Source organism: Anas platyrhynchos, chromosome 29 (genome assembly GCF_047663525.1).
Source record: "Anas platyrhynchos isolate ZD024472 breed Pekin duck chromosome 29, IASCAAS_PekinDuck_T2T, whole genome shotgun sequence".
Lineage (NCBI taxonomy): Eukaryota > Metazoa > Chordata > Aves > Anseriformes > Anatidae > Anas > Anas platyrhynchos.
Genome location: NC_092615.1, coordinates 3,640,841 through 3,665,371, shown reverse-complemented (window position 1 = coordinate 3,665,371; position 24,531 = coordinate 3,640,841). Strand labels below are relative to the sequence as shown.

The following is a 24,531-nucleotide window of genomic DNA, read 5'->3' as shown; positions in this document are numbered from 1 at the left end:
TCCTTGCCATTATCAATCTGTCCTTAAATTGTCTTCATGCAGCTTGACTCCTACATAAACCAGGTCCTGGACTGAGACAACACTTCTTGCATTATACCTGTAATTTCTGAGACAAAGTGAATCTTTCAGGATACCCAAGCTAGACTTCCTTGAGGCTTTGTGCGTGCCTCCTTCCCATTTTAACATCAGCTTCCCTTTCCATTTGCCAGACTGGTCCGTGCTTCACTGTGACTCTCAGCTGCAAATCTTGTAAGCCTTCATTTTGAGCCCAGCCAGGGGAGATGTCTAGTAACAAACTCAGCGGCAGCTCACTGCCATTCAGCAGCTGCTGCCCAAACAGGCATAGAAATTCTAGGGCAAATGTTAGAGTGGGAGGGAACAAACTTCTCTCTGAACAAAAAGCGAAATCTCGTGTAGCTTGTTCTAACAGCTCTTACTGAAGAAGCTCAGGACACAGTGTTTTGTTTCCCCTGCTCTGCCCACAGTAACCTGATATGTTATCTGTAGGCTATTGTCTGTGGGTAGTACATATTCCAATTGTTTGTCTCTGTGTATAAAAATATCTCAGTGTCAATGCAGGAATCACAGACACTACAGGTCAGAGAACATAAGCCAGACTGCTATTAAAAGAGCCTCTGAATCATTTTTGAAGGGGCAAGCTCAGAGCAACAGCTTAACTGAAAAAGCAATTCCTTGTACTCACTACGTATCCTTTATCAGAAGGGCCCAAAGGCTCTTCACCCATGTAAAGCAATATGCTAACACAGATTTTCTAGGAATAAACTTGCCTAACAATCTGGTAGAGCAAGAAACAGAGCAAGTTATTACCATACAAAATAAAAGGAACAATACAACTGTCTTGGTTGAACGGTTCAGCAGAACCCTGGAGAGAGATGGAGCCATGGACTCATGCAGATAAGGAACTACCAAGAAATCTGTAAGGTCTTCTTGAGGCAGGGCCTGTTCCTTGAGGGCAATGACACTCACCACCCCTTAAACCTCACAGCAGGCCTGAGAAGTGCCTGTTGCTGGATACAGATTGCATTGGAACAGGTCTTTGAGAATGACCACAGGCAGAGGGAAAAACCAGGAGCTACCCTCACACAGAGAGCAGGCACAGGAGCAACCACCCTCATGGTTCAGTGCATGCAAAAGGGTGACGTGATCTCTATGGATGGTCTTCTAGAGTTAGGAACAAAACAAAACAAAGCAAAACAATGGCCAGGTTACAAGGAAAACACTCTGGTGTTCCTTAGGGGGTTTGGTGGAACAAGGTCACACGAGGTGACAGCAAGAGCACCACATTTTAGGTACCCCTGATGTCCACCCTATGGCTAAAAACAGTACCACAAGGATCTGTGCTGTCATCCCTCCATTGTAGCTGCTCGGCAGAGTTCCTAGGCTAGCCAGTAGTCACCTACCACTTCAAAAGCTGAGGAAGAGAAAGTCATTCAGGCTAATTTCATAAAGGAACATTGAAATTAGTCTAGGCCAGACAGGATTGGCATTAGTTTCCAGGGATGTCCTTCTAACCAGGCCAGAGTGTCCAAGTGCTGATTCAGATGTGGAGCACTCACGGCAGAGCACGGCTATCTCCCACATACTTAGCAAGATGTTGCTAAGGCATTTGTGCTCATTTGTCTCAATTCTAGTAAAATGCAAGAAAGCTTTGGTCAGATTTGTATATTTATCTTTGGAAATCAAACAGACTCAAATCATTGGACCACAGGAAGCGTATATGCAGCCCTAATTCTATAGCTTTCAGAGTACCTTTCCCTACATTTCTTCACCATATAGGACGGGAATCAAACCATAAAGTTATTGCTATGGGGGCTCCCCTCCCTCACGTCTGTTGAATTATGCAAGCTGCAGCTACAGCTAGGATGAGACAGGCTGCAGCTGAATGAGCTACTGTGTCTCAGAGAGTGAATGTGCTTTTAAAATAGGCATCAAACAGTACTTTGTGCACCATTTATCTTGAATTCTGCACAATCTGGATAAATTATTACTAGTTTTGTAGCATCATTGTAACTTTTTGCTACAAGGAGACCGAAATTCATCAGTGTTTTCAAATCTATGTCACAGGATCAGCAAAAGGGAAGACAGAAGCCGCTTTTCAACTTGAAGAGAGATCATTCTTTTTACTGGTTTTCTCTCACTTCTCCCATTCATGCTGCCAACCACTGGTAACAGCAGTGATGACAGACATCTATTGTCCCCAGCAGCAGCCAAGAAGTTCTGAAAAACAAGTCTACATCAGCTGAATTCTCCACCAGATGAAGAATGAGCAGTACACAAACAAATTCACCACTTGAGGAGCTAGACAGTGATATTCTATAAGCCAGGTTCACCCAGCAGCAATGTGGACAAGGGTCCTCTATATCCCCAACTGCCTATGGGCTAATTCTGAGTGCTAGTGGAAATCTGAAGCTCTGTACCTTTATACTCTAAAATAAAGCTTATATTGTACTCATCTCAATTGTACCTGAGTGTGTGCTAGTAGACAATTAAATAAATTGCATCATTATTTTTGTAGAAAGATTGGAGTAGTTGTTTTCCATAAGGTTTTATTCCAGATAATAAGAATTACTTTGTTGTAATAATAAAGTCAGTTGCATGGTTTGCCTTTGAAGGCAAATGGATTGGAAAATTCTGAGTGGATGTTTCTGCAGAAATTCACACTACAATCTGCAAGTATAAGCTATCTCCATGAAATACTTCTGTCCTTACTATAAATGCATTTATAGTGAGGTTGTAAAAGCTGAAGAAGTTGGATGTCTTATGAAGCCAAAACTGATCAGAAGGAAATCAGAAAGCTTCCTCAGAAGGTAACCTTTCATTGAAAACCAAAAGATACCAACCTTTATGGCTAAAGAAGATTGCTTGAAAAGATGGCTCAACAGGACACTGGAAGTTCAGGAACCAGAACTTCAGTTCCCCAAACACCTACACTGGGGCTCACTGCTGATCAAGGGGAGTAGCAGATCTGACCTAATTACTGATCTGGACTTCTTATGCTGCTCTCCCTGGTGTCCTGTGAAGATGGAGCATGAACTAACATCAAGATTTGAAAGGAAACCTCTAAAGCAGTGTGGCTTCAGCCAGAGAAACCACGGCCGCCAACAAAGATGAAGATGTCATTTCTGATTGACTGCAAACCAGTTTTCTGAAATCCACAAGGTAGGATTTAATTGGCAGTTCACTATCTGGCAAGATGGATGAAAATTAAACCACAAGACTGTGAACTGGCAGATCTTTGTTACAGTCTTTTGTGCTTTAAACATCATTTACCTTTTCATTAACCTCACCTGTCAGCTTACACAACATTAGATTCATCCTGTGTCAACCTGTGGTGAACATACACAAAAGAACAAAAATATTTTGTTTGAATTGAGGGAAATGGTAAGAGAATGTAGATATTAGAATAGGATCATGAAGCAGTAGCCTGAAGGAAATCTGAAGATAACCTGAGGTAAGATGCTGCACATCTCTAAATACTATCACATTCATAAACTTTTTTTTTGAAAAAACGACCCAATTCTTCACATCTACTGCCTTCAGAGATGCTGGGATGCCAGAATCCCACGTTCTCACAAATCTGAGTGATAATATGTATCACTTAACACTTTACTCTGGATCTTGAAGGCAAAGCAGCAGAATCACTTGTGAGAATAGTAAGAATATCTCACTGTGAGATAGTGTCTCCCAACCCCTGGTGATGAAATGGACTCAGTAAAGGAACACTTGGCTTTCAGAAGGCCACAGTTTGCTCTACCGGTACCGTTTCCATGCCAGACTTAGGGCAGAAGCACAGAGGCAGCCTAGCAGAGGATAATCAAGGCAGAGGGAGCTCCATAACTGAAGCTGCCTTTTTTCATTTCTGCAACTTCAAATAATTTAATTAAAACTGAATTGTCTCTGGCTCCTATTCAATGGCTTACCGTGCACCACTTCTGTCCTTGAACAGACAGAAGAGAGAAAGGTGTTATAACCTGGACTACAGCAACCTTGAATTTGCTGATCTTAATACAGGGCAGAGGAGAATCAGCAGGCAGAGTACAAAATGAGCAAAGGCACCAGATAGTATCACGTACAGCTTTGACAATAATGCAAGGCTTTATGTGAAGTTAATGGGGACAGGCTGTGGATGTAACAAGCTAACTTTCAGCTGCTGATTTTTAGCAGGTTTGGCTCTCCCTCACTGCATTCAGGACAGCACCCATTTCCCCTCTCACTTATTTCAGAACTGAATGAAAAAAAAAACAAAAAAACAAATAAAAAAAAAAAACAAATAAAAAAACAAAACAAAACAAAACAACAACAAAAAACAAACAAACAAAAAAAACAATCTCTCCATGACTTAAGACATTTCTTCACAGCCCATGCAGCTCAGAGGAAGCAGAATATACAAGTGCACCTGAAGGTTTGACAGAATCACTTGACAAATGTAAGAGAGCCTTTTCTCAAGTGCTGTTCTACATGCTACCAAACATCTGAAGGACCAGTTAGTAGGGGAACCACCCAGAAGTTCTCCATTTTGGCTCTTGTCATTGCATCTCCTTCCAAAGCAACAGTATTTGGCAACATGTTCATTCTTCTCCCCAAAACATCCTTACCTACAACACTCACTTCCCACTAGCAAAGTTGTTCTGCAAACAGGCATTGAAATCTATGATCACCACCTTTAAAAGCATCAATTTTGTTTATAGAACCGTATTTAAATGAGTACTAAATTATTACCAATGCTATATAGTCCAGGATTAAACTGATATAAGAGTATTAAAGTATGTATGCATATATGCAAACACACACATATGTATGCGTATATATAGTACAGATAATTTATTTATGCTGATTGTAGCTAACCTAGACTAGAACCTATGATTCTATTTACTAAAGATTTTAGAAGTTTAAAACCAAATAATTATCTGAGTCTTCTATTTTGTGCTGGTGACAACTAAAGATTCATGAGTTTCCTCAGGTTTTTGCTCAGACAGAAGGCTTTGATTTTGACATATATTTTATAATGACTGATATTTGTGTAACACCTGAAAGCAAGCCAAGTCCTTAAGAAACACTTATGAATCATGAATGGGTTCAGAGACTGCAGTCCAAGTAGAAAACGTAGAAATGAATGGACAAAAAAAACAATTTAGATTGAGGACTTGTAACAGCAATGACACCTACTGTGCGTTTGAACAGAACTCCATGCAATTCAGAGCTTGTTTTAGCCCTTAGCTTCCTTCAGAAAAGTGCTTCACAGGCTAGAATTTCAGGCTCTTGTACTTGTACCTGAAAATTGGTGTTTCAGCTATTTCTCAAAGAATCTAGAACCACCTTGGGGTGTGTAAGGTTTGAGATGTCTTTTATCATTTTCTCCTATTAAAAACCTTTTTCTACATTTACTGGCTCAGAGCAGGACCACTGCTAACACCAGATCAGGGCAAAAGAGACTTCAACATTAAGTCTTGTAAATGCAACACAGAAGAGTCTGGAGGACACCAAGCACAGAGATCCTTCACCTTTATGGTGTTAAGTTCCAGGACTGTACTACCCTCCCTGGAAAAAGAAATTCTTCCTGATGACCAAATTGAATTTTCCAAGATGCAATTTTCTAGCCTTTACCATTTTTCATACCACCTGACGACACCAAGAAGAGTTTGGCTTTGTTTTCCAAAGAAGTTAAAAATTCTTTGTAAAGCCCCTTCAAGTAGCTATAGGCTACCATCAGATTGATCCTTAGCCTTTTCTTCACTCAACTAAACCAACCCAGCTCCCTACACCTTTCCTCACAAGACGTGTGCCTCAGGTCCTGACCATCCTGCAGTACGCCCCTGGAACCTATCCAGTCTCTGTACTCTCCCTCTTTAAGTGGGGCCCTACCCTGGACACAGTATGGAGATACACTCCAAACAGTGCCAAGCTGAGGGGGAGACAACCTCTAAATATGCTGTCCAAACTCCTTCTAATACGGCCCAAGACGCAGTTTGCCTTACTTGCAACAAGAGTGTCTCCTGGCTGATACTGAACCTGGTGTCTTGAAAACCCTCCTCTGCACACAGTCTTCTCAGATATAATCCTCCTGTACCACAATTTGGAAGCTATTGGCATAAAAAAGCATTGACAATGACTTTCAGTTACCAAAAATCAAAGGTCAAATCCAAAATCAGAACTATTAAAATGTACATACATTTTGTTTGCTGACTTTTTCCCTTATTAGCCTGAAAGCACTTCAGTTTCCGTATTTTCTTAACAACATGGACAAGAAACACTGCAATAAAAGTTGTGATTTCTTCATAACCACAAACTCCAAGAAATTGACTTTGATGGAAAGAAGTCCATCATTTGAAAGAAGTCTCATTTTGGGGGTTGGACTCAATGATCTTTCAAGGTCCCTTCCAATCCCTACAATTCTGTGAAGTCTCAAACATTATAAAACTTGTCTTGTCTCTAAACTGGAGACATGGACTTGATGGATGGACCGCTCACTGGGTAAGGAATTGGCTGGATGGTCACACCCAAAGAGTTGCAGTCAACAGCTCAACATCCAAGTGGAGATCAGCGATGAGTGGTGTTCCTCAGGGGTCGGTATTGGGACTGGTGCTGTTTAACATCTTTGCTGGGGACATGGACAGTGGGATGAAGTGCACCCTCAGCAAGTTTGCCAATGACACCAAGCTGTGTGGTGTGGTTGACACACTGGAGGGAAGGGATGCCATCCAGGGGGACCTGGGCAGCCTTGAGAGGTGGGCCTGTGTGAACCTCATGAGGTTTAACAAAGCCAAGTGCAAGGTCCTGCATCTGGGTTGGGGCAATCCCAAGCACAAGTACGGGTATGCAAGAGTTTAAACTCAGGCACCAGATACAGGTGCAGGACATTCCTCATTCTCATAAACACAATCTGGAACTGTTAGAGAAAGGGCTTCTCAACTTCCAGGTCCTCTCTCTAGTCAGGACAGAACTACCGACCTCCCCCAGCATCTGCTTCAATATTGTGGCAGGGGCTAGGAGTGTGCATTCTGCTCTCATCAGCACCGAATGCCCCATATTTTCCCAACTTATCCAGAGCAAACAAGCTCACAGAGGAGTTGCTTCACAGAAGTGTGAGTTGTTTCTTTTCCCCTAGGGCTGCACCCACAACCTCCTTAGCTCTCCCAGGCCCCACCCAGCTACTGCATAGCCTCTTCCCACAGCCACCACCTAATGCACAGTAACTGGTTGTCAGAAGCTGCTGTCTCGGGATTTCCAAGTTCAGCCAGCAGGTGCCAAGGAGAGGAATAAACATGCTCAGGGTAGCAGGGTCTTTCCCGGGTTTAATCTCCAAAATAAGAAGATGGCACCATTAAAAACTGCCAAGCATGGTGTCTGATGCAGCTGGTGAATCAGGGTGTGCAGGACCTTCTCTGAACTTCCCGTTTCTTTGTATTTTCTTGGAATTCTGACCCAGGTAATGGTAACAGTTTACAGCAATTCTGAAATCCTAGGGCAGGCACCACAAGGAAGAAGGTGCACATCTAGAGAAAAAAATGCTGATGCACAGTTGCAAGTAACAGATGAGGGTAGAATCAACTGCCAGAGGCCAAGCTAAGGCCATTGAATCTAAACTTGTTAGCCTACTTATGTTCTCCGAAATCACACTCATATTGACCCACAGGTATATAAAGCTACAAAGTTATGGCCATCTACATGGAGAATAACACCCATCCTTTCAATCTGCAATTCTCAAAACTCTGTGCAAATGAGTTTAAACGGTCCTAACCCTATTGTATACGCAAGGTAACGGAGAAACAGAGGACTTGATTCATACCTCCCATTCTCTAAGGGAACCTTTCTTCTCCAGGATGAACTGAATGTGAAATGGTAATTATTAAGAATGAGAAAACTTCATGCTGAAATAAATGACTGCGGAGAGTTAGGACAAACAAGAATATAGCTCAGAACACTAGTTTGTAATTTGCATAGGTAAGATGGTGGTATGATTACAGGGTTCCTGGACCTGTAAAATGGGCTTGAGATATTATCTTTCCTAAGGGTGTGACAAGAAGCTTTTATTTAATGAAGTCTGTGAATCAAAACAGTTTTAAAATGCATGAGTAGGCCTACGCCTGTGGAAACTCTCCCAACTTAGGTAGAACTTGGAAAGGAAATATAAGAATCTTTTGATCTGGTCAGGAGCATCTTAAAGGAGATGGTAAAGATATGTAGGCTGACTAGGACCAGTATGGCAGGGGGGAGAGGAATAAAGGGACAGAGTTGCAAAAACACTGAATCATAGAAGCTGGAGGTGGCCTCTGGAGATCATCCAGTCCAACTCTGCTGCTCAGGCAGGGTCAGATAGAGCAAGCTGTTCAGGGCTGCATCCAGCTGGGTTTCCAGTGTCTCCACAAACGGAGACCATGCCCTCTCCAAGGAATCTGTTCCAATGTTTGACCACCCTCACAGTTAAAAAGTGTTTTCTTGTGTTCAGATAGAATATCATACGTTTCAGTTTGTGCCCACTGCCTTTTGTCCTGTCACTGGGCATCACTGAGATGTCTAGATCCTTCTTCATGTCCATGTCTTCCCTGTACTGAAGAGCTCACAATAGGACTATTCTAGCCAACGCAGAACATTGGGGCTTAATCTCTAGCTTCACAATGAAAGTGTGTCCAAGTGACCAAAGGACAGTACCTGCCTAAAGAAGTACTGTATACAGCCATGTCCTGCAGGTCAGCAAGAAAGAAATGTGATTCACTTCTGTTTTAATGGTTACCTACAGCACCTTGGTTCCCACATCAGTGGAGGTAACTGAGACACTTATGTCCTCAGGGAAATGCAGGATAAAAACCATGGAATTAATGGAATGCACACTAAACATATTATTTACAAAGAAAAGACTTGGATTCCAAGTTTGTATCATCAAAAGAAGTAATCATTCATGCATTTGTTTTTAGTAAAAACCCAATTTAATGCCAGTATTTTTACGTAAAAATATTCTCACAGCAGTGCTCAGAATTCTACTTCTAAACACTTTTTCAATTTGTCCTTGTATCACAGAGAATCTGGAGAAGAAACATGTTTCGAGCCCTCAGAAATGTCTATGACCATTTTCTTGCGCAGACTCTTTTTGAAAAGGAAAAAAACTTTTTTTTTTTAAATCTTAATTTTCAAAAATTTTCATTTAATTTTTTTTTTGTTTAAGATCTTTCCAAACTTAAAACCACTATAGATTTTGACTAAGCTATTTCAGAACACCTCTTCAGACAATTTGTAATAGCAATTTTTCAATCCAGTGAAGACCATTTGAGATAATTTTCAAAAGGGGTCTTACTCTGCAGCCCTGACAATGGCTGACACTAAGGTAACACTCAGTTAATCCACAAGCAAATTATATCCAGTAGTACACAATACTGACTATGGTTAAACTGCTTATAGCAACAGCAGTAGTTCAAGACCTTAATGAAAGTCAGAGCCAGCAAACCTTGTGGAATTTCTAGCTGTGCTTTCACATAATTCCCAATTTTACTGTGCTGAATAGTAATGTGTAAAATACTCAAATGGTTCTGGCCAGAAAAATCCTAGAGACAGAGTTACTCTTGTGCTGATCCTGGAAGGTCATATCACAGAATCTGCAAAAAGCAGCCACTGAAGCAGGTCTGGTAGCAGAAGGAGAAAAGGAAGAGAGATTCTGGCAGCCCAGCACTGGAAGTGGCTGTGGCAGGCCTCAACCCAGAGGAAGCTGCTACAAACATCTTTACATGGTGCTCCCAAGGAAATTACACTTCCTGAATCCAGAACAGTGGTCAGTGAAATGCATACATTCATGGGCTATGCCAGTACTCATTCTGAGGTCTGATGCCTCAGCTTATCTTACTGTATCTTATTCAGGTTCCTCTGTAAGGTGGGATATCCCAGATCCCCATTTGCCAAGATAAAGGAGATTTAACTGTATTTGGGTAGTCTAAGCATTATTTCCACTGAACCTGGCCAAGAAATAGCAAGTAATGTGCAATAGAAACTGCATGTCTGCCTTCTAGAGCACAAGCGTAAACCTAATTCTAGGGCTTGCTTGTTTTGAGTGTGGGAAGTCACACTGCTTCTAATTAGACCTTAAGGGTAGGATTTGTGTCCTATATTCAACGCGCTTCTTTAGTAAGTAAACAGAGCTGTATAGAAAGAGCTGAAACATTTACCTCAGCACACTTTATGACCTGGAGTTTCCGTGAACCTCCATAATCATATATTGGATACAGACAATAAAGCCAGCTTTTGGACCCAAACTGACAGTATTATCCCTAAAACACCCCAAAGAGCACTAAATAACTTACCTTTCAAAGATGTATCGAATGACAACCAAAATTAAAGCAAAAGGAATACTGAGCAGGAGATCACGAGGCTGAGGATAATGGATGTCTTCAGACTCCTTCATGTCCTCCCAGGTAATTCCTGGGGGGAGCCAGAACTCATGCTGCCATAGCCATTCATTCAGAGCGCGTGCCATCCTGGAAAGAAGAGAGACCAGAATACACTGAGGATAGTCTAGCACATAGCAAACCTGTCAGCACAAGCTGGCGAAGCAGAGGAAGGATTACACCCTAGCTGAGGTTGCATCTGGCTATGAAAGTAGATGAGGTGTGGAATGCATCAATGCCCAAGGACCTGATAAGCTACTCACAGATTTTTATCAGGTGCTCAGTGACTGCAGATTCCTGGCACGGAATCAAAAAAGGCTAACATGGAGAAAAGTGTTCCAAAAATTCAAAAGAGCACACCAGTGTCATGCTCAGCAAGATATATCAAAAACTTTTAATCTGAGTACTGTAACCTCTCAGGTTCATAGATCCCTTTCTATAGGAACAACAGCTTGGTATATGAAGATCTGGCAAGTCTGTTCCAAGGCTGGCTACTAGTTCTCCTTTATATGTACATATCCCTACTTTTTAGTCTTTGATCTTTTGTATTTGTTTGTTTCTATTTACATATTACAATTCCACTGTGCGTGTATGTGTACATCTGTGAGGTAATTAATACTATTCTGAGGCTTGTCCTTTAAAAAAAAAATAAATCTATATTCTGCTTTACATGATTAAGGAAAGTACTTCCAGGTAAGAATTTTGTGCTAAGTGGTAAATCTCAATGAATCTTAAAGACCATGACTGAAGGTATGATTTACATATATGATCAGAGAGTTTAGGAGCATAAAAGAGTGAAATGGGTTTACCAAACCATTCAGCATGAAAATACTGCTGCTTGGTAATTCTAGCTCACACACAAACAGGAGCTGCACTGCTTTCCAACACAGGCTTCTCACTCCGACTGGTAACAACAAATATCCCAAACACAAGTTCTAAATGTAAATCAAACAGACTCTGTGTAGGTACAAACTATGTAAGGGAATTAGATGCCCATTGAGATTATTTTAACAGCACACAGGAAATGCCATCTTACGAAAGCAATGGGAAAAAACATGTAATTTAAACCTGAATATCATAAGACATCTCATGCAGGAGAGGCCCAAACCCTGGCCCATTTTCTGCAAAGAGAATTGCTTAACAGATTGAAAACAAATCATACATTTTATTTTGAAGATACCTTTAATTCAGGATTAGTTCCTTTGTTAGCTAAACTGAAGATATGGCTTATTCCAGAATTTTGGAGAGTCTGAGGGATATCATCTGAAGCACAACCTCTCTTCTTGATTTGGTCTTTCTTATTCAGCTCAGCGTGTCTTCTGATCTGATTATAACAGGGAAGAACAGGACCCTATTTCTTCACATTTGACTCTCATTTCTCCTGAAGCATTCACAGCCAATTCAGTACGATGACAAAATTGATTGCAAATGTATATGTGTATTTGACACAAAGTGTATGCAATTTTCAGTGCATTTAAGATATGCAAAGCAAGAAAACACTTTCCCCTTTTCCACAAGGAAAAAAGAAAAACAACATACTAAAAATGCATTCTCTTCTTCCTCCCTGCATTCCCTGATTTCAGCATCTGATACCTAAATGCACAACACAAAAATGACTGAAAAATCTGGAGCTGTAGATGTGTAGCTGAGAGTAGAAGCAGTATGGCCACAGGAACGATATCCATTCTTGCTGCAGCACCCAACTTCACTAGCACTGAAAAGCACACAGAGTTCTTTTGCCAGATCTCAGTTTGACAATAATCACAGCATTTTCTTTCTCGTGCAGCTTCCAGGACTCTGCAAACTGCTGGCTTTTTCCCACTTCCAGGCTGTTCTCCGTTCTGTCTGCTAGCCCTTCTTCCAGTGCAATATCTGGACAAAGATCATTGGTTACTTAAAGTGAACATAAACACCTTTTATAGACTCTTCAGAATGTGTTTTAAGAACCTGCCAGTCAAGATGTAATAGATTTTAAACTGCCTGCCAAATCTCTTGAATCTCTCTGACTCTCTGGGACATAGATTATACGCTAGTTTCCCGCATTAAGGGTGTTTTAAGGTGGGAACAACCTGCTATCCACATCTGTCCCCTTGCCATAGGATGCTTCAGAGATAATTCCCTTTCTGTCTTGCTTTTGATGATTCAGCAAAGGCAGCTGAAGCCAGGACCACAGAAGAGTCATGACAGGATTCACTGTACATTAAAAAGAGAGAAGCTAGTTGAAGTACATCTTTACCAAACGGGTTAGGCGTTGGAATGGGCTGCCCAGGTAAGTGGTGGAGTCACCATCCCTGGAGGTCTTTAAAAGACATTTAGATGTTGAACTTAGCAATATGGTTTAGTGTTTCGGTTAAGACACAAGAATTACAAGAGGTGATGGAGGAAAAATAAGCTTTATAAGGCTTCCCTGGAAGTTTTCAAGGACACTTTGGGCAACCTAATCTAGTAGAAAGTATCTCTGTCCATGGCAGGGGGGTAGAACTAGATGATCTTTAAGGTCCCTTCCAACCCAAACCATTCTATGATTCTGTGATTCTAAGGTTAACAAAACAAAGGAAAGTTCAGAATATTTAGCAAGTGGGTTAAGACACAACCATTCAGGAAAGAAGCTGGTATTTCTTTGATCCCAGAAGTGGAACATAATTTCTTGTGATGGGCATGTACTGTTTATATTTTCCAACCATCCTTGTTATGGTTTTCATCCTTTCAGTTGTTACTGATCAGCAGCATAATGGGGGCAAAGGCAGAACAAACGTTCCAAGTATTGCTATGAAGAGAAGTGATAATTTTCTATTGTAATATCTATAGGTCAAAAGATTTACATGTGCCAGCAGCAAATTAAACATTCTGTTATCTTAAAAAAACAACAAACATATTTCATGGTAGGGAAACAATGAGCTTTTGAATAACATGACGTGTGCTACCAAAAGCAGAACACTATAGTGGTGCAGTTGTGCTTGAAGTCTGGAAAATAAGTTATTGGTTTCTTCTCTTGGAGCAGGCTAGAGTCACAGGACTAGTTAATGACCTACATACCACACAGATATGAAGAATATTAAAGCTAGGAAGTGTAGTCAGCAAGAGCACAGAGGCCTTGCATTTTGAGTTGTCCATGACAATAATTTCTGGAAAACGCCCTCCTGGGTTTCTCAAACAGCTACCAAGATGCTGTATGACCTCTGGCTGCCCATTATCATAATCACGCAGGACTGTGTTCTCAGAAAAGCTGGGTAGTGTCTGAAAAACATGAGCTAGCAGTTAGTATTAAACACATCCAGCTGTGAATTGTGGTGATACAACTGACCACAGACACTGCACAGCAAAAAGCAGATCTAACAGTTGGCCCCTCTTGTCATAACCCACATGCAGTTTCTAGCATATGGACATAGCGGGCTGCATTTCTTGAAGTTATCTGGTTGGTGGCCAAAAAAGCCTGGGTCTTATAGCTGCAGCTGCTGCATGCCTGCCTGGGGACAAGGCACCCGATTCTTCTACTCCGTCCTGGGATGGAGCAGAAAGGTTGAGTTACATCCTTGAAATGGAGTGTAAATTTGTGATCATTTAGTGACATAGCCTGGGAACATCTTCAACTTGCAGTTAGATTATTGTAACTAAGAAGGACATCAGCAATACCCAAGAGAACCCTAGAGAGAAATTACGTTTCGCCTCTTCCTCAGCTCTTCAGAAAACATTTCTTCAGTACCACGGGGTTATTCCAAAGGGCAGACAATAGGCATGTTAGGGAAAGATGCTATAATAAGTAGCTTTGCTTTTCTGAGGGTGCTCAAATGGGCATTTTAGAAACACAGCTTTTTTCCAGTCTTCAGCTTTCCAGCTGCCTCTGCTTGAGAACTCAGCCTGTCTAAATTGCAAGAAGTTAAATATGTTGCTTCATATCACAGAATCACAGAATTGTCTAGGTTGGAAGAGACCTCAAGATCATCGAGTCCAACCTCTGACCTAACACTAACAAGTCCTCCACTAAACCAAACTGTATCCTTTTCTATATTTTGTGATGTACAATGGTATCTGCATGATGCACAACCAGGAATTCTCCCTCCAGAACTCCATGTATCTGATAGCAAACACAGGCTTGGTGGAGGACAGCAACATAACTCTGCCAAATGGGGAATATTTAAAGTAAGTCCTGCAATTTGCTTAGGGGGAATATTCTAAGATTCAAAATACTAAAGAAGTAAACATCCATTATCTAATCTACTCTCATGTGCAAACTACACTCAGGATCACCTTCTTCAAAGTTTTCTTTATCTCAGCAGCTATCATTATACATCACAAAAATATAGAAGGTACAGTGTGAAGCAACATATTTATATTTTTGCAATTTAGACAGGACAAGTTTTCAAGCTGAGGCAGCTGGGAAGCTGAAGACCATGGTGCTTCTAAAATGCCCACTGAGCGCCCCCAGAAGAGCATCAACTGGCCTACTTCTTTTTCAAAAGTCCTTTACACCTCACAGAACATCCTGTGTTATTAGTTGTAGCTTTGTAATAATATACAGGAGGAAGCCCTCCAGCTCTGAATACAAGAGAAACAAAAAGCTTCTTTTACAAAGAAAAGTTCAGCAAGAACAAAGGAAAAAACAACACTGCAAAACACTCCCCCATACGTGACACTGAACAGATCAGCATTAGGATTTCACAGTGAGCATAAGAGTAAATGCTGAGAAAACAGCATTAAGTTTGAAGTAGAATATGCATGTGAAAATGAAATCAAAAACAGAGGATTATCACAGTTATGCCATGGGGACAGGGAGGTCAAGGCTTAGAACAAGGCTGAGTCTATACCATGACATGATCAGGCACTCAATGTATACATGAACATGGCTCCTTGAAGTCAACACAAGAAGGTCTTGAAGCAACTGGATTTAGCACAATCCAGCAGCCCTGCCAATTGCATTTACATTGTTAAATCTTACCTTTCTTGATTTTTTCTTTTTAACTTGACATTTCTATCTGAATCTTTAGAGTGACATAGGTCTCTCCTATCAGGCTGCACTTGAACTGCTGCTGGGAAAGCAGAAATTGCTCTGCTTTGCAGGAGGAATGCAACTGCAGTATCTAAGCACCGCAGCAGAGAACAGCACTACAGGGCTCCCTGAAATCTGAGCCGTGGATCAGTAACACCACTACACTTAATTCCCGTAGGGACGTATTTATATAGTTTCACTTTCAAAGCTGAACTGTTTGAGAAGCAGCACGGAATCTGGCTAGAAAGGTTACTCCTCGTCTCACAGTTAAAATGGCCAAGCAGGTTTACCCAGAAAGCATAACTGTTGCTTACATCTTCAAAGAGTCATTCTGCTGCTTCCCTTACAGAATCTATTCCCAAGCAAAACATTAGAATATAGCTACATGAATACTCAGATAAATTTGCATATGTGAATACAGGAGATAAGGGTGAGGGAAAAAGAGAGAGAAAAGACTTAAAAATCTTCATAAAGAACAGGGAAATTAGCTACCCACTCTGAAGAAAACTAGGTGTAGGTATCTGCTGTCCAGTTTTTAACTGCAGTGTCAAGCTAGATGTTACTGCATTAGCCACTGTTCAGAGGAAGATAATATAAAGATCCGTAATAAAAAAAAAAAAAAAAAAAAAGAGATTACACTAGAGTTTTTAGTTTGCTTTTTGATCAATATTCCCTCCCCTAAACCCTTCTGCCCCTGCCTTAATGTTTACGCAGCACATACTGGGAACGTAGATGCAGCAGTGATTTAGGTCTCTGCTGTAAGAATTCTGGCCCAAAATAGCACAGAACTTCCAATTTGTTTCAAGATTCCTAAATACAACTCACAAACTTGTTTCCTCCTCCTCTCTACCTCAGGAAGCAGTTAATCTTAGGAACATCCAAGACTGTGCTGAGTCACTTTCAGCTTTTTGCTATAAGAGGCAACAAAAATACCTTCTTACTGAAGGGTACCAAGACATATTAGAGGTGTCTCAACATTTTTGCAGCAAATACCTTGGAAGGTTGTTTACTACAGGAATGCCAGTGCTGGTTCCAGCAGCAATGTAGTTTTACCATGGTACTGCACTAACTACTAACAAACCAACTACAATCAAGAATTTAAATGCCATTTGTTTTTGTATTAGCACAGGATTTTACCACGAGCAAGTTCTTCTTACTGTTTATAGAACAGTACTTTTATCTAATCCTTTATTTCTAGGCTAAATAAGTCCATGGCTTCTAATTCTCTCCTAATATAACTAGCCATAGTTGAAAAGACAGAAAACCTTTCCTTGCACATTCCTCTGTTTATGACTAGACTGTGAACAGGATTTCCGAGAGGAGTGTCTAGCTTTAACACCCTCATTTTTAATACAAATTTCTCTTATTAGTCCCCAGATACACAACTCTGCACTTTTTACTATTAAATGCCACCTGACTTCTCTTACACTGGCTAGGAAGGCCTTCCAGTTCTTGATGATACCGCAGATGGTCTATTGTCTAGAGGTGGATTAGCTGAGTTTGTGGGTGGATAATGCCACAGGTACAAACATCCACCAAGTGCCTCTGGGCCAAGCTGTTTAGGTCTGTCAAGTCTGATTAGCTTAAGTGCAGCATCATGCTAACGACATTGCTGCCAGAAGCAGCACGGGTATTCCTGTAGTAGACTTCCTGGAATAGCCAGTTTTCCTAGGACTTAATTAACCCCCAGCAGCACATTAGTGCCACAGGGGAAATTACTAGTTAATGTGGAAGCACACCACCATACGGATGCAGTTATATTGCTTCTGGATTCAACTTGCTCTATTTTTTGCATGGGGCTATGACTGAAATAATCAAAATCCAAAAAAAGCCTCTTAAATCTTGATATTTTGTAGAGCAAAATGAAGAGGCTCTCCCTATTTTTCTGTGAATTACAGAATCACCAAATGTTAGGAATTGGAAGGGACCATAAAGATCATCTAGTTCAATCCCCCTACCGGAGCAGGAACACCTAGATCAGGTCACACAGGAACACATCCAGACAGGTTTTGCGTATCTCCAGAGAAGGAAACTCCACAATCCCCTGGGCAGCCTGTCACACTCACCATAAAAAAAAAGTTTTGGCTCATATTTAAGAAGAACATCCTCAGTGAGGTCACCACCCCTCAGTCTCCTCCAAGCTAAACAGCCCCAGCTCCCTCAGCCTCTCCTCATCAGGGAGATGCTCCACTCCCTTCATCATCCTCATGGCTCTGCACTGGGCTCTCTCAAGCAGTTTCCTGTCCTTCTGGAACTGAGGGGCCCAGAACTGGACACAATATTCCAGATGTAGTCTCACAAGGGCAGAGTAGAGGGGTAGGAGAACCTCACTCAGCCTACTACCCACATCCCTTCTTGGGGATGAGGAAGGCCATCAGCCTTCTTGGCCACAAGGGCACGGTGCTGGCTCATGGTCATCCTGCTGTCCACCAGGACCCCCAGGTCCCTCTCCCCTTCACTGCTCTCCAGAAGCAGCCGGGGTGTAGAAACAGATGCATATATATCCTATGCATATTCATAAAGGTTTCCTGTTACTTCAAATAGGAAGAGCCATTGTATTGCAGTCCTGCACTTATCCACGCTTTCTAAATTTGGGTTATTGTTATACGTTATGCATTTGAACCTTTATCTAATTTAGCTAAGAAATCAATTATTCAAAAATTCCATAGGTCAATTCCCTTCCAATAGCTTTTCTAGACAGTTTCCTACCTATTTGATACTTCCCATAATCATAGAATCACTAAGGTTGGAAAAGACCCCCAGGCTCATCTGGTCCAACCGTCCCCCTACCACCAATGTCACCCACTAAACCATGTCCCTAAGTACCCCATCGAACTACTTGCTACAGTTACATAAATTACAAGTTCAGACCTGAAATTTACCGCAGTTCTCTTCTAGAGAAATAATTTTAACAAAGAAAACTTAGACTAACGTGACATAGGCTATCTTTTCTGTACCCATGTTACCTTCAACGTCTTCATCTCAGTCTCCAAGGTTTTTCTGTCCCCAATTTTATTTGTAAAAATTTCACATTAGGATCACAATACTGGGATTATAGTTGGTGGGATGATTTTTCCATCTAACATACTGTATTAATGTACGGTCAATTTGTTAAAAATGTATAGGTAAAAAGAAATCTTTGCTCAAATATTCTTAAGTACATGTACTAGTATTTCCAGCATGCTGAGACAAAGATTACTTAAGTTCTAGTTCCCTTAGGGGAATACATTAAACTTTTCAAACTTTATCTCAGCTTGGATATGTTCATTTCCATTCCCTCATCCCTAGGGATATACCTGCTTTCTGATATCATCTTATCAATGTTTCATTTCCCAGAGATTGCTCCCTTTCCCTTTTCCCTCTGTTAGTTCTTCCCCATTTTAATTTAAAGCTTTCCTTATCTATCAAGTGAATTCAGCAACAGCCTGCCAGTGTCCAAGGGACTCAGCTGATATTTATTAATTAAGAACAATGCATAAGAATGTCCTCTGATGGAATAAATAAATACATAAATAAATAAATAAACATCTTTCCTTATTGTACCAGTCCATGAACAATTTATTAACCTTCACTCTCTTGGTATGCCTTCTCCTCATTTTATTTGTCAAAGTATCTTTCCTACAAATGCCATCGCCCTCTACACCACCACTTCTCTGAACTTCTTTCGGAGATCATTGTAAGACTGCTTGCTCTGACCATAACCGACACAGAACCTACTCCAAACACACAGGCAGATTCTAGTATGAATCTCTGTTTACCTGCAGCTAATTCTGCTTAATTTCTCCTGTGTTCCCCAGCCTTCTCATCTTTTTTTCTTGTGATTCTGAATGAGCTTTTATTTTCTCTAAAACCTCAAGCTCTGGCAGAATCTCCATTTTTTTTTTTTTTTTGTCAAATAAGATTTTTCCAACTGTGACTAGAAATGAAAAAATCTTGTAATCATCAACACTAAGTCTTCCCAGGCTTAAAAAAAAAAAAGGCTGAAAACTTGCAATGATTTATGCAGCCCTGTCTTGCCATCAATGATCAGTTATACTCAACTATGTCTGCTGCCCACTCAAGAATAAATTAATTTTGCAATTCATCTTTTTGAATTGAATTTCTCTATTTGTTTACTTCCATTACTAGTCCAACAGAAGCTTAATTTTTTACTCATTGTTTTAAAAGCCGAATGGCAAAACTTGCCTCCACAATCCTCTGACTAAGAACACATCTCTTTTCAACTCACTGGGGTTCCTAAACTTTCCAACTTTTCACCAATTTTAGCCCTACCTCATGCTTCAGTGTGGGCTGGTCATGTGCTGCTCTGTTCAAAGGCAACAATTTTCATCTACACGCTCTTTTGGGAGTCCCCTGTCCCCTCTCAAAAAAGCATAAAAACACAAAAGAAGTGCTAGAAGTTACAAATCAGCATTTAGCAAATAGACAAACTTCGCTACCTAGTTGTCCAGAGAACAACACTCTTTTCTTCCCTAGCCAATATAAATTACTAATTGCCATACCTTGTGGTCTGCTTGCCAGCTTCTTGCTTGTTAGGCTTCTCTGACTTCTGACTGTTTGACTCCACAGCAAACTGCCAGGTCTGACTGACAGCACAGCTTACAGACTGATGTCAGTCATCCACGTCAGAATGCAAATCAACAGCTCTTCTCACTCTATTATCCCTTACTGAGGTGGATGAGTAAGATTCCTTGATTTTACTCAGTAGAAACCAAGTACTGGTTTAACCAGGAAAAAACAAAAACAAAAAAGGCACTAAGGACCTCAGGCTTCTCCAGGTCTTTGGTCAGGAGGTACTTTTGGTCAGGAGGCCCAAATTTTTCTTAGCATGCCTTTTGCTGACAGTGTACTTCGAGAAGCCCTTCTATTTGCCCTTCACATCCATAGCCCCGACACAGCTCAGACTTTCCCATCTCAATTCTTGCATGCCACTCCCATTTCCACCTTCCTGATACTTTTATTCCGTGTTTGAGCTCCATCAACAATTTCATGTTCATCCCTGCTGGCCTCCTGCCATTTTTGTTTGACATTTTGCATGTTGGCATAGACTACACTTGTGTTTAGAGGAGACCAACCTTGAAGACCAACCAACTGTCCAACCCCTTTACCTACCAAGACAGTCCCCCATGAAATCCTACCAAACAGATCCCCAAACAAGCCAAAACTGTCCTGAATCGTAAAAAAAAAACACAAGAACTTGTCATCCTTACATGCACGGTTAGAAATAATATCATGGCTGTTTCATCCATACTGCTTTTCCAGACCCTTGGGGATGCTTCCCTACTAAGGCTGAAGAAACTCATGGTGAACTGCAGCACCTGTTAGTCAAACAAGTCGCAAAAATAAAGTGGTATGTCACCAGCGTAAAAAGCAGCAGAGACGAAAGTTGAAGACCTTTGCAGACTCTGTCTGGCACTTACCCTAGGGTCTCTACTATTAAATGAAATAATGTTCCTTTTTTTACTTCCTGGGTGGGGTGAGGTAACATCAACTTTGTTTTTCTGACACTTTGGAACAATCACTATTCTGCTACTGAATGCTAAGTTTACAAACAATTTTTCAACAAAAAAAAAAAACAAAAACTGCACACTGATTGTTTCGGTGAGGCATAAGAGCACTACAGAACCATCACAGAATGGCTTGGGTTGGAAGGGGCCTCAAAGATCATCTAGCTCCAACCTCCCTTCCACAGGCAGGGCTGCCACCCACTAGGGTTGCTCAGGGCCTCATCCAGCCTGGTCTTGAACACCTTCAGGGATGGGGCATCCACAACCTCTCTGGACAGCCTGTTCCAGTGCCTCAACACCCTCTGAGTAAAGAAAACCATGTTCTACCATCAGTGCATAGAAGACTACACACATATTACTTCTTAGAAAGAACATCAGACACTACTAGTATCCAAGTAAGGCAACTCAGGCATCCAAAGTACCAGCGAGTACATCCCCCCAAAATACATACACAGGTATTAACATCTTTATGTGTGTTTCTTGAAAGCATACATTTACCAACATGAAATGCAAGAAGGAGGCACTTATAAAATCCAGACCAGCTACTCAGCAATTTCTTTGGATTTTTTTTCCTTCATTCTTTCTTCTAATGCCTGCTATTTCCTCTGGTCTTTCTGTAGAAATAGGATTCATTGGATTACATCACTTGAGAGAACTAAGGAAGAAAATCAAGTTATTGGACTCAGGCCACAGTAAGCTAAGAATTCACGCTGGGAGATCACATAAAGAAACCAAGAGGAAACTTAGTTTGATCTTAACTACTCATCTCCTTTCTCTCAATTTCAATAAAGCAAGAGTATGTTAGATGCTTCTTAGTGAGGCATCTTCCTTCAAACTGAGTTAAAAGACAATAAAAAACTGCCAAAATGCTCTCTAAGCTTACTTATCCCCAAAGACCGTACAAACAAGTAGTTTGTACACTGATAGAGACATTTTCACAGGTTTTGGAGGGAAACAGAAAACAAAAGAAATCACACACTGAGAATACACACTGAGTAAGGCTCAAAATTTTAAGCCTGTAACAGTGACAGCTATGGGAGATACACAAAATTCTTCCAAAGGCAAGTTCTTGTTATATAACCTAAAGTCCTGTGCATGATGTTTGTATGCTGGAGAAATGGGAACCATCAGCCCATACCTTTCAATATGATACATACCCCAAACATCTTTTCTACTGTCATATGAAATTTTTCAACTGATTATCACTGTTCCTGTTACTCAACAACTACACATCAGGCCTCAAAATGTTTAATTATAACAGTGAAACTGAAAAACTGTGAAAAACAAATAGAGGGTAGTAGGTTCAAGTTTCCAAGGTCATATCTTAAGTCTTATCTTCAAACTTCTTGATGTAACCACATTTGTTAGGAAATTTTCTTGCCATATAAACTGAAATTTCAACACAATTTCTAAGTCAGGATTTGAAAGGAAGAATTAAAATCCTGCACAACCCTTGTCAAAATCTTTTTCATGTACGTTCATGTGACAATGCAATGCTTGTCCAATGTGTCATCCGATTCTTCAGCACTTCCAAAGCACATTACAAAGCAAATATTGGTATGGTTCTGGTCTGATGGCCCTCTCCCAATCTGTTCTCTAGGAATCACCTTTGGCAGAAGGGGTTTGTGTTCTGTTCCGGAACAGAAAGGCCTTCCTGCTCTGTTCTGCCACTCTGGCCACACGGTTAGCTCTGCACAGTTTGTAGCAGCTCTCACAAGGTCTTCATCCCTAGCATTATCCAAAGTTCCTACTGCCCTGAAGTCCAAAGCTTCACCATTGCTTGTTTGTACAGTCAGTCCCTGCAGTGAGTCAAGCCCTATGTTACCCTTCACTCTACCACAAATGGGGCACTTCCCCAAATATGTGTTTCTCATTTTTCACCCCAGCAGTAAGAACATTCAGCTAAGCGAAGCACTGAACTCCTGAACTGTTAATCTTCAGACAAAATGAAAGAAACAGTTGTGATAATAAGGAAACGGTAAGACAAAGGAACAAATACATGTGACTTCTATGCCACAGATCTAACAAAGATAAAACATCAAAGTGGAATTGGATCATTCTGAATGCCAACAGAGACTAGAAAAGTGCTTATCTATCATCCACGCTAGGTGAGCTTGTTTGCATTAGGTTGAGGGAGGCATCCTTTATTATAACCTAGCACACCTACAGATGCAGATCATAACTTTTCACACAATCTCCATTCTCCTCCCTCACGCAAGGAACACACAAGCTTTAATTACTTTCTACCAGCTGGCTTTGAATTTCAGTATCAACAGTTCCATCAGTTTCCCAGGTTATTTGTTCCCACAAACTCCCCAGGCTGTTTCAAAGCTTAGAGAGAAAAATGAAATTTTAATTACTAAAATTAAGATTTTAAAAATGACACCCTTATACTTCTAAAACTAGTATGTTTTCATTATTTTTCTTTCATTTCAAAACATAAAACCTAAAACTTTATCTGAGAATAGCATCTACATTCCCAAAGTTACAGCAAAAGCAAAATACATTTAAAACATTGTCTGAGAAACAGCAACCAACAGAAAGATTTCCCTTTCTCCACAACTAAAAGAACTGACTCACTTTTCACAATCATTACTGCTTAATGAGTAATGCAATCTACTGTATGATGATATTTAGTTTTTAAAAAAAATTGCATATGAACTATGTGAGCTCAGACAATTACACCTCTACCAGTTACAGTGACTGGATAAGTGAACATAACCCAGGCCAGAGTGACAGCCACAGCCATTTCAATTTCCCTGTACAAAGTTAACATCTCTGGCTGTCACACCACAGCCCTGATTCATGTTAGCTGAGCTCAGGGTTTATTTTTAAAATACAGATACTCAGGGTCACTTTCTCCTTTCTTCAGTTCACCACAAATCGATGTAAATACTGGGGGAAAATAACTTTACAAGATAAATCACATAATAATTATTTATTAATTCTGATTTCAAGATGTTTTTCTTTAGTATCATCTCTAAACAGAAAAAAAAAACAAAACAAAAATCAATGATCTTTTCTTTAAAAATATTAAAAACAATCTCTGGCATAACATCTTTCAAATCCTTCAGAAGAAGGTTACCTTTCATATACGTATGAAGACAGATGGACGATAAGGAAGCAGTTCCCCAGAAAAACTATGACAGTACCCCAGTGGGTAAAAATAACCCTTGTTACAGAAAAATAACCCAAACAGAGCCTGTTTCCCTCTTTCATGTTTTTTTTTTTTTCTTTCTTTTTTTTTCATACATAATATATATTTTCTCGTGTGCCCGGTGATAGGACGAGGGGGAATGGGCTAAAGTTGCACAAGGGGAGGTTTAGGTTGGATATTAGGAATAATTTCTTTACCAAAAGGGTTGATAGGCATTGGAATGGGCTGCCCAGGGAAGTGGTTGAGTCACCATCACTGGAGGTCTTTAAAAGATGTTTAGATGTAGAGCTTAGGGATATGGTTTAGTGAAGGACTTGTTAGTGTTAGGTCAGAGGTTGGACTGGGTGATCTTGGAGGTCTCTTCCAACCTAGATAGTTCTGTGATTCTGTGATATATATATGTAATAGAGACCCACAATAAAATTAAAGCCTTTACTTCAAACAGAAGGACAGTCAAGGATGTGGAACAAAGCCCTGCAATATATTTCA

General features: G+C 40.6%; 1 protein-coding gene across 3 annotated transcripts in view; it reads right to left on the bottom strand.

The window, feature by feature from the left end:
- CERS4 (ceramide synthase 4) overlaps positions 1 to 24,531 on the bottom strand; it is a 54,558-nt gene that overhangs the window by 23,490 nt on the left and 6,537 nt on the right. Inside the window, exons 1-2 of one of the 3 annotated variants that reach the window (XM_072029335.1) lie at positions 19,881 to 20,030; positions 10,308 to 10,481 (exon numbers count right to left, since the gene is read on the bottom strand). In XM_072029335.1, coding sequence (XP_071885436.1) covers positions 10,308 to 10,480 — 173 coding nt within the window. In that variant the 5' untranslated portion in view covers position 10,481; positions 19,881 to 20,030. Of the gene's footprint in view, positions 1 to 10,307; positions 10,482 to 15,327; positions 15,458 to 19,880; positions 20,031 to 24,531 lie in introns of those variants that run through there. The other 2 variants (XM_038169198.2, XM_027472028.3) reach the window with 2 other exon arrangements.